Source organism: Uloborus diversus, chromosome 6, assembly GCF_026930045.1.
Source record: "Uloborus diversus isolate 005 chromosome 6, Udiv.v.3.1, whole genome shotgun sequence".
Lineage (NCBI taxonomy): Eukaryota > Metazoa > Arthropoda > Arachnida > Araneae > Uloboridae > Uloborus > Uloborus diversus.
In genome coordinates, this window is record NC_072736.1 from 12915341 (window position 1) to 12929487 (window position 14147).

The 14147-nt window shown below is 31.9% G+C and overlaps 1 protein-coding gene across 1 annotated transcript in view; it reads left to right on the forward strand.

Annotated features, from left to right (window-relative positions):
- LOC129224230 (zinc finger CCHC domain-containing protein 2-like) overlaps positions 1–14147 on the forward strand; it is a 35625-nt gene that overhangs the window by 16880 nt on the left and 4598 nt on the right. The window contains exons 7-9 of the mRNA XM_054858651.1: positions 3070–3330; positions 5605–5854; positions 12313–12395. Coding sequence (XP_054714626.1) covers positions 3070–3330; positions 5605–5854; positions 12313–12395 — 594 coding nt within the window. The remainder of the gene's footprint in view (positions 1–3069; positions 3331–5604; positions 5855–12312; positions 12396–14147) is intronic.

A 14147-nucleotide genomic window follows, 5' to 3' on the forward strand; every position in this document is an offset into this window, starting at 1 on the left:
AAATTGATTTCAAATTCCAAAATTTTAAAAATGGCTCAAAAGCAACATTTTTGTTCCCACCTTTTGAGAACTACCCTATAAAAGAAAGGTTGCAGTATTAAAATGGCATCTCTTTTTATCAGTTTTGGTACCAAACATAATGAAATACTAAAATTTCTTTTGTAAATAAAATTTGAAGACAGTTATGGATTTGTTTGTTGTTCAGTTGTTTAATATTCTCGCATAAATAGGAGTGTTTGCAGGCTCTCCCTTGAAAATGTTTGTTAGAAACACCATTTTTAGACTATTTGGTGGTTAATAAGAGGAAGGGAAGTTTGGTGGTCCTTTTTCGGAATGTTTTTGAAATTTAAGGGTATATTTTCGAAAACACAATTGGTTACTATCTTTGTGTTCTTGAAGGGAAAAGATGAGATTCAGGATTTCTCCCCAGTCGTTTTATGATACTGGAGCTTCAAAAACGCAATTTTATATATCTTTAGCAATGCTAAAAACTAGGGGGTTTGGGGGTTCCCCCGAAAATTTTTTGGAACTGAAGTCCTAAAAACACAATTGTAGGCCATCTTTGATGGCGTAGCACAAGACATGGGGTTCGGAACTTTTTTCCAGAAACTTTTCAGTGCAGGAGTTCCAAAAACGCTGTTTTAGACGGAAATCAGTCATTAGTCATGCAGAAATAAAAAGGTAATACGTTACGAGTAACGAAAACATATTCATTCATTTACAATTGTTTTGGACTGATGAAATAGACTTATCTAATTGTGTCTAACAGACATTTATGCCTAACAAAAAAAATTGGTCTCAAAATGTGACAAATAACTACTTATTTCTAAGACTTGTGTCGGAGAACTTCTCCTCTGTTTTGGGGCAGGAGACTGCTAGTAGCACCTGGTAGGTTCTGCTGTACAGAATGATTTAGGAAAATTTTCCTGTCAAAAGTACAAAGGATGTGCACTTTACAGTGTTTTACTCAAATCTTGAAAAGTTCACTCAAATCCCTTTGCTTATCATGACCTCATGTGTGAGTTATTCAATTATAAAGTGAGGGAGTTCTGTATGAAACACTATATTTTGTTTTTTGCTCTAATGCTTTCTCAATGTTTTAGAAATGTGATTTATGTTTTTAGGTTAACTGCATGATAAACTAATATGTATACTATCAGAAAAAGGAATTTTTTGTTTATAATTTCTTAACTTAAGTGATAGAAAGTCAAATTTTAAAAATGTGTGTTTATATTTTCTGTCCATTTCAAAGGAGAGTTAAATTTAATTAATACAGGAGTCTGTCCAGGATTTTTCACAGGGTCCGTTTTTTGTGAAAAATCAAATAATTTTGTGAAAAATGAATTAATTTTGAAAAATCAAAAAATTTCGCAATTTTTTTTTTTTTTTTTTTTGCCAAAACGAAATTTTAGAATTTAGAGATGGCTCAAACTGCATCAATTAAACTTAAAGTTGAGTGTTTTCCTTTGCTGTGACGAGAAAATCATTCTGGATTTTTTTTTCTGGTATTTGCCGTGGGGGGGGGGGGGGCATCGCTCTTTAAAGTATCAATATTTATCTACCATTCTGCATTATGTTAAATTATACTAGATATATTTCTGTACAATATTTAAAATAATTGTAACAAAAATATAAATAAATAAAACAAAATTCAGAATGGGGTTCAGCATTCAACTTTTTGACCCAAGACACTCTTAAAAATCACAGAATTTCGTTTAAAACTTATAAATTTCGTGATTTTAACAAAAATAAAAAGATATTTCAACTGTTTACCTCTTAACAAAGCGTAATAATCATCAAAAATTTGAAAAATCGGATTCCCATAGCGGATGCAAAGAGATCGCAATTCTCCAAGTGAAGGCACCAAAAGTATAAAAACGGCTTGTAAAAGAAATATTTTTGATAAAATTATTTTTAAATTGCATTTTAGAGTCCTATGATAACATATCATTAATATCTGTGGACACAGTTGCCCCCCCCCCCCCCCAAAAAAAAATAATAATAATGAAATAAAATAAACCATCTATTCAGCATTTTAATTTTTGACTCATAACAGAAAATGGAATTTTGCTTTAAAAACTCGAAATGAGAGTTCTAACAAAAATAAAGAGGCTTTTCATTTATTTGAATCCTAATAAAGCGAAGTTGAAAAAAGAACAAAATATGATTCTCATATCGGATGTTAAAAGATTGCATTTTTCAAAATTTAGACATCTAAAAAAAAAACGGTAACAAAAAGAGTTTATTTAAAGTTAATCATCCTTGTTAGCATCGAAAAATCAAAACCCATATAATTTTCTCCAAAATAACAATTAAACATCGCACCGCACCATAAAAACGCAAATATTGACAAGCCGACAAAATGATGAGAATATTTTCTAATTATGTCATTATAAAGGTTCAACGCCAAACGCTAAGTGGTGACAGTTTTGAAGTTGGTAACCCTATCTGAAGCGATCATATTTTTTCCTCATCCTTACTATCCCTTTGCAGTTCTAAGTAAATTTCGCAGATATATATTATTATTGTTTATTAAATCATGAGCGGTGAAAAGGCTTACCAATGCCTTTTCAGAAAAGTTTACAATAACACCGCTGCTAATTAGCTGTGATAAAACAAACAACCATTATATTTATTTGGCAGTAGCAATTATTTATCACTTGCAGGAGCATCTGCCGATTTTTTTTTTCTCAAAATTAGCCAATTTTGTATAAGCTGATCCCTCTAATTTGACTTAAAAAAAGGTTCCAAAAATTATCGGTTTATACACAGAAATATGCGTTATTTTGCTTTCAGATTTGCTCTTTCAATAAACAATTTGTGACAGATCCGAATCTTGTTTATCAGAATTTTTTGAGAAGGGTCCGTTTTGTTTGATCGGGATTTTGTGAAAGGTCCGTTTTGTTTGATCGGGATTTTGTGAAAGGTCCGTTTTGGTTGATCGGATTTTTGTGAAGGGTCCGTTAACGGACCCAAATATCCTCTGGCCAGACCCCTGTGTTATTAATTTCATTTACTTTCAAAAAAGCTTTTATTTAAGAATACTTTCTTATATATCTTTATTTTCAGGCAGTTGAATTCTCGTTTACCTAGCTATGTTCTTGAAAGTGATTTTGTCACAACTTTCTTCATGCCTTCTACTCATAATCGACCTATATTTTCAAGGAGCAATAGGAACGTGGATTGCCAGCATGAATTGCCCCCCAAAAATGCTCGATTACGTTCCCTCACAATTTACAATTCCCAAATGGCTGATAGCTCTCCAGGACATCAGCATGATACCAAACCTAAGAACCTTCAAGGACCAGCAAGGAGGGAGACAGAAAATAGGTACATAGTTTTGCCATTCTTTTAGACTTGTGATTAATATGTAATATACTCCTAGAATTTTTGTCATTTTTCTTTTGTTGAATGAAGTACTGTAAATGTTGGACCTCAAAAGTTGATATTTATTTTTACAATGGTTGGACTAATGCTGAGTTCAAGTTGAGAAAACCTCTCTAATGTGACACGCATTTACAGGAAACCCTGTAAGTTAACCTCCAGTTGACTAAAAACCCTTGAGCTTTGTTTTTATCTTTAATAGACCTGACTGACAAGAAGCTGTTATATCTTTTCAAAAATGAGCTGTTCAAATTAATACAGTCGGACCCTGATTTAACGAATTCATGAGACTGAAACTTTTATACGTTAAATCGGGGCTTTCATAATATCGAAGCTGGAAAAAATATTGCACTTAGCTTATTTAAATGCCTTAATAAGCAACTGTGCAAAAATATCCATAATTAGAAAGTGTAGACTTTTTACCTAGTATTCCATGACTTATTATAGTAGTTAATTTGAAATTTTAAAGTATTGTGCAATTGATTTGATAATTTCTTTGATATTTGACTCAAAATAGTTCTCTTTCGACTTTTCGGAGAGAAGAAAATACTGTGTCATATACAGCCTGCTGCATGAGATATGTTTTTAGTTTCCAGTCCATGTAAAACATTTGAAAAAGTAAGTTTTAATGAGAGTTTCATAATTGCTTTCTGCATCAGAATCGCTATTCATTGGTTTCCCCCTATCCCGTCAAAAATTGAAGATTCCAAGAAAAGTCTTTTTTTGCTTCAGACAATATGGGTTTGTCTTTTGGGTGAGCCATTTGGAAAGCAATCCAACATTTCCTAACTGAAATTAACAAAAAAAGTTTTTTCTGGCTGTTAGAATAAATTGTTAATTCGTGGTTTAATGTTCGGTAAATATGTTTCTTTGCCTTCATTTTAGTTGGGGGGGAAAAAATTCGCTAAATCACAAGATTCGTTAAATAAAGGTTTGTTAAATCGGGGTCCGACTGTATTAGGTATTTTATTGTGTACTTTTCAAAAAAAGAAAACACTCAAATGGAAAACTCTTTTAAGAATTGAAATTATGGAACCACAGTAAGTTGACACTCTATTAAATTAACATATTTCGTGATCGCTTAGGGCAGAGGTTCCCAAACTTCAGACTTCCGCTGACCCCCTCCGGAAAAATTACGAACTTCACGAACATGAACCACTGGTTTCACTTCAAGATTTTTTTTTTTTCTTTGTTCATCCGCTGTAGAATTGGGTGATTTTGATTGAACTGTTTAGAAAAGCAAATGTATAAATGTTAATTTTTGCAATGCCTTCATTTTAAAATTTCTGAAGATTCTCTAAATGATTGAGATGCAAGCTTTCAAATGTCTAAATCACTGGTTTACTTTTTTTTTTTCAGTTTATTAAGTTATATAATGTATGCCTGATGTTTCGAATTGTTTCAAAAACTAATTGTATTAAAAACAAGGTTTGTACAGGTCATGGAAAATAAATATTTTCATTAGAAGTTATGGGAGCTTACTTATAGTTATGGAAAAATCTTGAGTGGTTTAACCAGAAAATTGAACATTCCCAAAAACAAAACTGAGTTCTGGAATCCTATTTTATCTGCTTCTGTAACAGCGTGCTTCGATGAGTTAATGAAATGAATAAAAGTTTTGCTAATTATTTGCTAAATTTTGACATTAAATAGTACTAGTCTCTTTGTATAACAAGGTCATGAAACGTTCTATGATGTCATGGAAATTTTTTCATCCAAATTGAGCATGAATCATGTAAAAAGTTCTACTGAATAATTAATTGCCAAAAAAAGGAAGGAAAAAGAGATGAGTTTAATAAGCAGAACATAAGTTCTTGTGATTTTAAGAACATTTGAATGAACAGCTTGCAATATTTTTGCCTTTATTTTAAATTGTTGCTATATTTTTAAAATGCCAGTGATCTTCTGCTCTGATCTTGCTTAACTCAGACAGATTCATTTCACTCCGTGTTAATCAGCAGCTTAGGTTTACTTGGTAACAAAAATGATAATCTCTGTTCACTTGTCGAGTCAGTAAAGGAGATTTCAGCTTGTGAACCAATTCACTGTCTGAAATTCCTTTCAGTTCTGATTCATTCAGAGTGAAGTGAAATTAGGACAGCTTATGTGAGAAGATGCTTTTATAGTTGATTTTAGATTAAATTAGATGGGGCGTGGGTTTCAGAATTAAGAAACTTTCTTTTGTTAACAGTTTGAGTTTTAAAATTCATTATATTATAGGAGCAGTGTGTGCAGTAGAGTGTCTCCTCCCACTTCACCATTGCAGTCTCCTTCTTCGTCACCATATACTTCCCCTGTAAACTCTGAAACAAATTCTCGTTGTGGATCACCCTGGAGTCATGCTGCTGTACCATATTCAGATCGCAGTACCTGTACTATTCTTCCTAATACAATATCTGTTGAAAGGAGCCAACCAAAGGATCTAATCTATGACCAGTGGGACTCATTACGACAGTGCAGAATAGAAGAGGTATGGCAATAGATATAATTATAGGTATATATAAGCTGATTAGAATGAAAGTGACATGTGTTAAGAGTGACCCCAAACTAGAAATTATCAAGTAGTTTCTTGGTTCAGAATGTATCTGGCAGTTCAGGAATAAATAATGGGAAACAGCCCTCCAACAGTGATTTGACACTGGACAGCTGTTTTTTTTAACCATTTTTTATATTTTGTTTAATATTCTAGTCACAGGTATTGCAGCTATCCCCTTTTTCAGCACTGGGGATTTCCTGAGGGTTCCCAACTGTTCCCTTTTAATTTCAATTCTTTAAAAGCTTTTTTTTTTTTTTTTTCAAAATCTATTTTTTTTTTTTTAATTTTAGTTTCAATTTGAATTTTCCGTATGTTTTTTATGTAATTGCATCCCCTCCCCCTGACAGAAAGTATGGAATGTTGTTCATAACCTACCATGATGTAAATTTTGAAGCAAATAAAAGAACTGCATTTAGAGTTTAAATCTATTGATGAGTGTAATTAATTCATTCATCATAGTTTCTTTCTCTATGCAAAAGTAATTTTTAGCCTACTTTCCCAGTAAAAGTCAGAAGAAAAAAGCATGAAAGAAGGCTTAATGCATTTAAAAAATATTGTGAAAACAAAAAAAAAAGTCATAAACAAAATAATCAAATAGATATCGAAAAATTAGAAAGTAGGGTATTGAGATGGGAAAAAATGTCTGTCAGTCTGTCCCCCCCCCCCCCCCCAATAACTTTTGAATGAATAGTCTGATTCAAACAAACTTTTTTTTGTTCGAAAGATCTCGGCGAGGACACCTCATTCCTATATTTCACTTTTTGATTTGAACTATTTTTTGTTCAATTTTGAACAGTTCAAAAAAACTTAACATCAGTACCTACGAGGGAATTCAAGGCAATTCCGAACTGTGAGACGAATTTGCTTCAAACAAACTTTGTGGGAAAAAGCTTTTGATGAAAAACTTGTATATAAAATATCGTTTTGATTTGAACAATTTTCCGTTCAATTTTGAACAGTTCAAATCCCTTAACATTAGCGCCTACAGGGAAACTGAAAGTCAATGTAGATTCCGTACTTGAAGGCGGATTTATTTCAAACAAATTTTGTTGGAAATAGCTCTTGACGCCAGACTCTGACTCCGAGAATTTAGGGGCACCTGAATCCGACTCCTGTGCCCGATAATTAATCGGACTCTGACTCCCCGACTTCGACTCTGACTTCGTGGCTTTGGCAAAAATTTATACACGGAGGACAAATGACTTGACTCCGATACTTGGATATTCGTCTCCGACTCCTTATCCCAAAATGAGGTTGACTCCGACTCCGCAGCTATGGTGTTAACTGTGAAATAATTATTGTTGATATGATTTGTTTTTATTTTCACACTAAGGTTTTAATTTAGGTATTCAGTTTTCGGCGAATAAACTCGAAGTCATTTATGTTTCTACACAAAGATATGCGCAGACGATTTTTTTTTTTTTTTGACAATGAAAAGTATTTCTTTAAGTTGACATTTTATTGTTTTTATTATTTTGGTAAGTGCATTAATTCATTTAAAAAATTATTTTTGGCAACAGGGAAAAAAACTTTTTTTTATGTGATGTATTTATTTTAATAAGCTTATTAATTTTAATTATTTTTTTGTTTTGAAAGCTGTTAAAGAATTTTTTATTTTTTTTAATTTAAAAAAGTGTATTAGCTTCTTTGTTTAAAAGGTGCTGCTATTTTATTTGTTCGTTTTTTTTACGCATCTAATTTTTTTAGATGAGTGAGGAATATTGTATTCCTAGAAATTAGCTTAAAATATTTAAAAAATATGTTTGAAACAATTTGCGATTATAGCTATTTTTGAGAATATTGATCAGGTACTAGAAAGTATTATGGGTATACGGGAAAATAGGCTCTTATAGTTCTAGACGGAACTTCTTGTTAAAAGTTTTCATCCTATTAATCTGTAAAAGTCGGCAGGTTGCAAGTAATTGTCGAAGTGGCCGATTGCTGAATACTGCCGATTAATCACTGCATCCCTTATTCTATATTAAGAATAGAGATAAATCAATTTTCAAAAATTATTTGTACCTTAATTTGCAATAGTTTCTTCTTATTCGTTCTTTCTGTCTTGTAACAAGATCATGTCAGCAGGATATGCAAATTGCTAGTAGCATTTAAACTCCTGTCACTTTACTTCATTCTCTTTTTTTTCAATTACAACCCAAGTCTGACTTTGTTGTTTTTTGACATCTCATTGGAGTCTTTTTTTGCCAATCGCTTCGTCTTTTTGCTCTTGACATGAATATCATAGCTCTAAATGTTTAAAATAATTTTTCACGCTTTTACTTAGCTGGTTTGCTTCAGAAGTCATTCAAAGTCCAATGAGCTACCTAGTTTTTTAAAGAGCTTGTTTTCAATATTCTGTTAAACATGTTGTATATATCATAGCCATAATAAACAAGTCTCTTTTAACTTGGGCTCTTTATGATGTTTCACGAGACATAAGATGTTTTTTCAAGAACTATCACACGTCCTGGTTGAACTTACACTGAATATTAATAGGCTGGACACTTTAAAAAGCTCACAGCTTAGCACTCTAACTATAAAAGTTGAGATATCTGTCCCTTTTTCAGTCTTTTGAAGATTTTGGGTTTCTTTTCTCCTTTAAGGATAAACTGAAAATCTATTGTTTTCTATTATCTTTCTTGTATCTCTGCTTATCTCTCCTGACTGTACAAATTTCCCTTGCTAAATGTTGTCCTCTCAGCTACTTCAATTTTTGCATTATTTACCACAAGCTCACAGCTCATTTCAATTAATCAGTCACCAGCAGATAAAGATTGACCCTTATCGCAGCAAGCTCCAACATACTCGTGCTGTTCTGCCACTTGGAAGATTGAAAGTCAAGATTAACTTCTAAGCTAGTTGAGTACCATACTGCACATAAATATGTTTATTGTGCCACAAAGGCTTCTGTTTTTTTCTCCGGATGAAATACCTATTGCTCTCAAGAGGAAAAACACCTATTACATTTAAGAGGAAAAGTTGCTTACATGTAGTCAAAAACTAGTTCATAAGTTTACTGGGGAAGCTTCATTAAAAAAAATAAAAGGGGAGATCAGGGAAAAGTCAGGGAACTTTATCACTCAGGGAAAAATCAGGGAAATATCAGGGAATTTTGAAAAAATAGCAAAAATTCAGGGAAAATTGATCGAATGAAGGAAAAAAAATTTTTTTCCTTCCAAAATGAAATACTTTAATTCCCTACGAATTTTCCGCCAATTATTTGTTTTTAAAAAAGTAAAATTAATGAGGTGCGATTATACAGTGCCGCATATTAGTGCAACTTTTTCCCTCAAGGTCAAAGTATTCAATCGTAGGATGAGCTTCCTAAGATTGCTTATGTAAAGTTGTTTATTTTACCTTGCTTGAATTTTCTTTCCAAGCATTCCAAGCTACGAAAAAATAAACAACCCTATAGGCAAAGAGGAAGTCGTCATTAATGACTTTGCTGTCTTGCCTTTACTCTTGAAGTAATTAGCATACTGCTATCACGATGGTTTTTTTTTTTTCAGACTTTAAAACTCTTTAATTTTAAAACCATATTCATATACATTTTGAAATTAATAATTGTTTTTGAATTTAAATATTATTTGTGACTAAAGTAATCTAAAATTTTTTTCAATAACTAATGAAATCATTTGAAATTGAGTTGTGTACATAAGTGAATATTTTTATCAATTTTTAATAGTTAAAATGCTGTATTCATTCACTAAAACCTAAGTTCTTGATTAGAGAATAACTCAATATGACTGGTTGTTGAAAGATTTCAATTAATTTCACATAAAAATGTCTATTCTGCTGTGTGCAAGTAAAGGGCAGTAACTGCACATTTTTTTTTTTTTTTTTTTTCATTTTTGTCATCTATTATATGTTATCTTTATTGTACATACTGGCTTATTTGGGTTCCGCTGAAAAAGGGGCGCGAAAAAAACGTCTAATTCCAACATTTTCCTATTGTTAGTAGTGAATCCACCACACATTTCTTGAAATATCTGGAAAACTAATATCTGCAGATACTGCCGTTTACCTGCACACGGCTTATTTGTGTAAGTAAAACTACATTACTTCTATACATTAACTATCAGATGTTATTCTTGCAGCAACAATTATACTGCTTGAAAATTCAGTTCAAGATTATTTCCATTTAAATTTTTTAGTTTTATCATGATTAGATATGTCTTTAAGAGTGATTTTAATAATTTCTTAGAATTCTTATGTTAACTGGTTCATGGAAGTTAAGTATTTGCAGGGGTCTGTCCAGGATTTTTCACAGGGTCCGTTTTTTGTGAAAAATCAAATAATTTTGTGAAAAATGAATTAATTTTGTGAAAAATCAAATAAATTCGCAAAAAAAAAAAAAAAAAAATGTTAAAACGAAATTTTAGAATTTAGAGATGGCACAAACTGCATCAATTAAACTTAAAGTTGAGTGTTTTTCTCTTCTATGTTGAGAAAATCATTCTGAGGTGTTTCTCTGATATTTGGCGGGGGGGGGGGGGGGGCATCGCTCTCTCAAGTATCAATATTTATCTACCATTCTACATTATGTTAAATTATACTAAAAATATTTCTGTGCATTATTTAAAATAATTGTAACAAAAAATAAATAAAATAAAATTCAAAATAGGGTTCAGTATTTAACTTTTTGACCCAAGACACTCTTAAAAAGCACAGAATTTCGTTTAAAACTTATAAATTCCGTGGTTTTAACAAAAATAAAAAGATATTTTAATTGTTTACCTCTTAACAAAGCGTAATAATCATCAAAAATTCGAAAAATCGGATTCCCATAGCGGATGCAAAGAGATCGCAATTCTCCAAGTGAAGGCACCAAAAGTATAAAAACGGCTTGTAAAAGAAATATTTTTGATAAAATTATTTTTAAATTGTATTTTAGAGTCCTATGATAAACATTTCATTAATATTTGTGGACACAGTTGACGCAAAAAAAAAATAAAATAAATAAATAAAATAAAATAAACCATCTATTCAGCATTTTAATTTTTGACTCATAACAGAAAATGGAATTATGCTTTAAAAACTTGAAAAGAGAGTTCTAACAGAAATAAAGAGACTTTTCATTTATTTGCATCCTAATAAAACGAAGCTAGCTTGAAAAAAGAACAAAATATGATTCTCATATCGGATGTTAAAAGATTGCATTTTTCAAAATGTAGACATCTAAAGAAAAAAAAACCGGTAATTAAAAGAGTTTATTTAAAGTTAATCATCCTTGTTAGCATCAAAAAATCAAAACTCATATAATTTTCTCCCAAAATAACAATTGAACATCGCACCGCACCGTAAAACGCAAATATTGACAAGCTGGTAAAATGATGAGAATATTTTCTAATCAAGTCATTATAAAGGTTCAACGACAGACGCTAAGTGGTGATAATTTTGAAGTTGGTAACCCTTTCTGAAGCAATCATATTTTTTCCCCACCCATAGCCTCCCTTTCCCCTATCCCTTTGCAGTTCTAAGTTCATTTCGCAGATATATATTATTATTGTTTATTAAATCATGAGCAGAGAGAAAAGTGCTTACCAATGCCTTTTCAGAAAAGTTTACAACAACATCGCTGCTAATTAGATGTGATAAAACAAACAACCATTATATTTATTAGGCAGTAGCAATTATTTATCCCTCGCAGCATCGCAAGAGCAGGAGCATTGCAAGAGCACCGATTTTTTTTTTTTTTTTTTCAAAATTAACCGATTTTGTATAAGCTGATCCCTCTAATTTGACTTACAAAAAGGTTCCAAAAGTTATTGGTTTATACACAGAAATACGCGTTATTTTGCTTTCAGATTTGCTCTTTCAATAAACAATTTGTGAAAGATCTGATCTTGTTTATCAGAATTTTGTGAAGGGTCCGTTTTGTTTGATCAGGATTTTGTGAAAGGTCCGTTTTGGTTGATCCGATTTTTGTGAAGGGTCCGTTAACGGACCCAAATATCCTCTGGCCAGACCCCTGATTTGTTTTAGATTTCCTACAATATTTTTCTGTCGATAATTTAATATACTATTTTTACCAAAAAAAGGATGCATCTTTTCAAAATATATTTTTAATTAACTGCTTAAACCATTCTAAACACTGCATTTAATTTAATATGCAATGCTTTTCAGGTAGGGCAAAGAAAGGAAACCATTATCATTGGTAACGTAAATCAGGGAAATTTGGTGAACTTAATCAGGGAAAAGTCAGGGAACTTTTTTTTCCAGTTCCTGTCGCCACCCTGTTTTATGTTTTTAGAAAAGATTTTTAAATCTTTGGGGGTTTTTTCCCTGAAAGAAATTATGAAATATTGTTCACACCCATGCCATGATCGTTTGTAAATTTTGAATCAAATAAAAGAACTGCATCTTTGATTAAAAAGTAATCATTTTTACAGCTCCAAGCTATGCCTAATGAAGGATTAGAAGCACTTGGAATCCTGAAAGATGCAACTCTCAGGAAATCTCTGGATAGAAAAAGGTTTTTGCCTCTTTTCAAATTTTAAATTTTATTATTTTAGTTTATTTTAAAAAATTTGTTTCATTTTTTTTTTTTTTTTTGAAAAGAAAAGCTTGTTTAACTGATCAACATGTATTCTTTTTTGTTATTCCTTACTATGCCTTATTGTTACAGTACATTTTATTTCTTGATTTAAAGCTGTTTAGCTAAAATGCTAAAAACTTCCTTTATGGTAAAATAAATTAGGATTATGACAGACGTGATTTTTCTGTATTTTCGAAAAGCAAAAACTTTATTTTGGTGTAAATCTGTATTTTTTTTCCCCCGTGCAAAAAATTTCTTTTCGCGTGTGCAGCTACTTAACCAACTTGTTAAGGAGAATTTCTAATCTAATAATATCTCCGCGATATTTCATTTAATATTTGCAAAGTGAGTTCTGGAAGAAGACTAATACACTATTTCATACTTGAACGATGTTTATTAAACAACAAGGTATATAGCTAAAACAGTCTGTAAATTATAAAATATACTAAAAACATAAGAATTAAATGTACCAGATGAGTAATACAGAAATGATGAAATCTAAACGGCATGACTATCGACTAAAGCTTCAATGTAAAACTTTAAACCCATTAGAAAATAAGCTAACATAAACCCATGATATTGAAGAGGGGCGAGTGGCACGAACAAGCAAGTTCGAATGCCGATGAAGCAACCGCCTACGACAATGAGAAACAATCAAAGAGAAAGAACATAAGCTGCAAGTGGTTTAAATATCCCCAGGGTCATTAGCATATCCAAGTCACATGAATGGACACTCATCAGTGCTATCGTTGAGCACACGGTCCATCAGATTCCTTCTAAAGCTTCAATGTGATGTCATCCACTACGGAGTTCCGCAAAGGTGGGCGAAAGTGAAACCAAACATTTGGTCGATTCGACCAAAGCCAAAATGAGTGCTGATAAGCGTTTTTACCCCAGTCATGCAGAATGCTTGGTAATACATTGTAAGTAATGAAAAACAATCTGGTTTAATATTGTTGTTGTGAGGTGATCAGATAGGATTATTTACTGTTGTTGCTAACAGGCATTTATGCCTAACACGACGGAAGCAGCAATTTCCTGCGCTACGATTCGTTTAACTTTATTCAAATCTCTGAAGTGATGCTTACTGCACATCAGCTCATTCTCTACTTAACGAACAGGCAGTTTGAGTGGTTAGAGTACGCTGCGTAATCCCGAAGTGTGATTGGAAAAATGCGAATACGATCTATGGAATTAAGTGGTGAAATAGATCCTTTTGAGAAAACAGTAAACAAAGGGATTATCGTTGTGTTATACGATTTCAGTTGTGCATTGACCACCCTCTTGCAGCAATTTTGAATTTTATTGCTTATCTTTTATTTAATTTCTTGCAAAAAGGAATGTTTATCAGAAATCTCTAACATGTCTGTTGCATACTTGCCAACTCGACTGTTTTTAACAGGAGACTCCCGTTTTTTCTTCCATCCTCCGATTTCCTTTTTTTTACAATTTTCTCCCGTTTTTGCAGTTTTTTCAGTCAGTCGTCAAAAAGTTTCACTTTTTTCTCAATAGATGGCGCCCTTTAGAGTCTACCAATGTCTGGGAATAAGAATTTTTCCAATTAAAAACTCATTTAGTAAAAATTAATTTTTTGGAAGCTTTCCACATTGCATGATCAATGAAGCACGTGCTTTGCCGAAAATTGCAGCATATTTCAATCCTTTTGCATCTTGAAAATATTTCAATTAT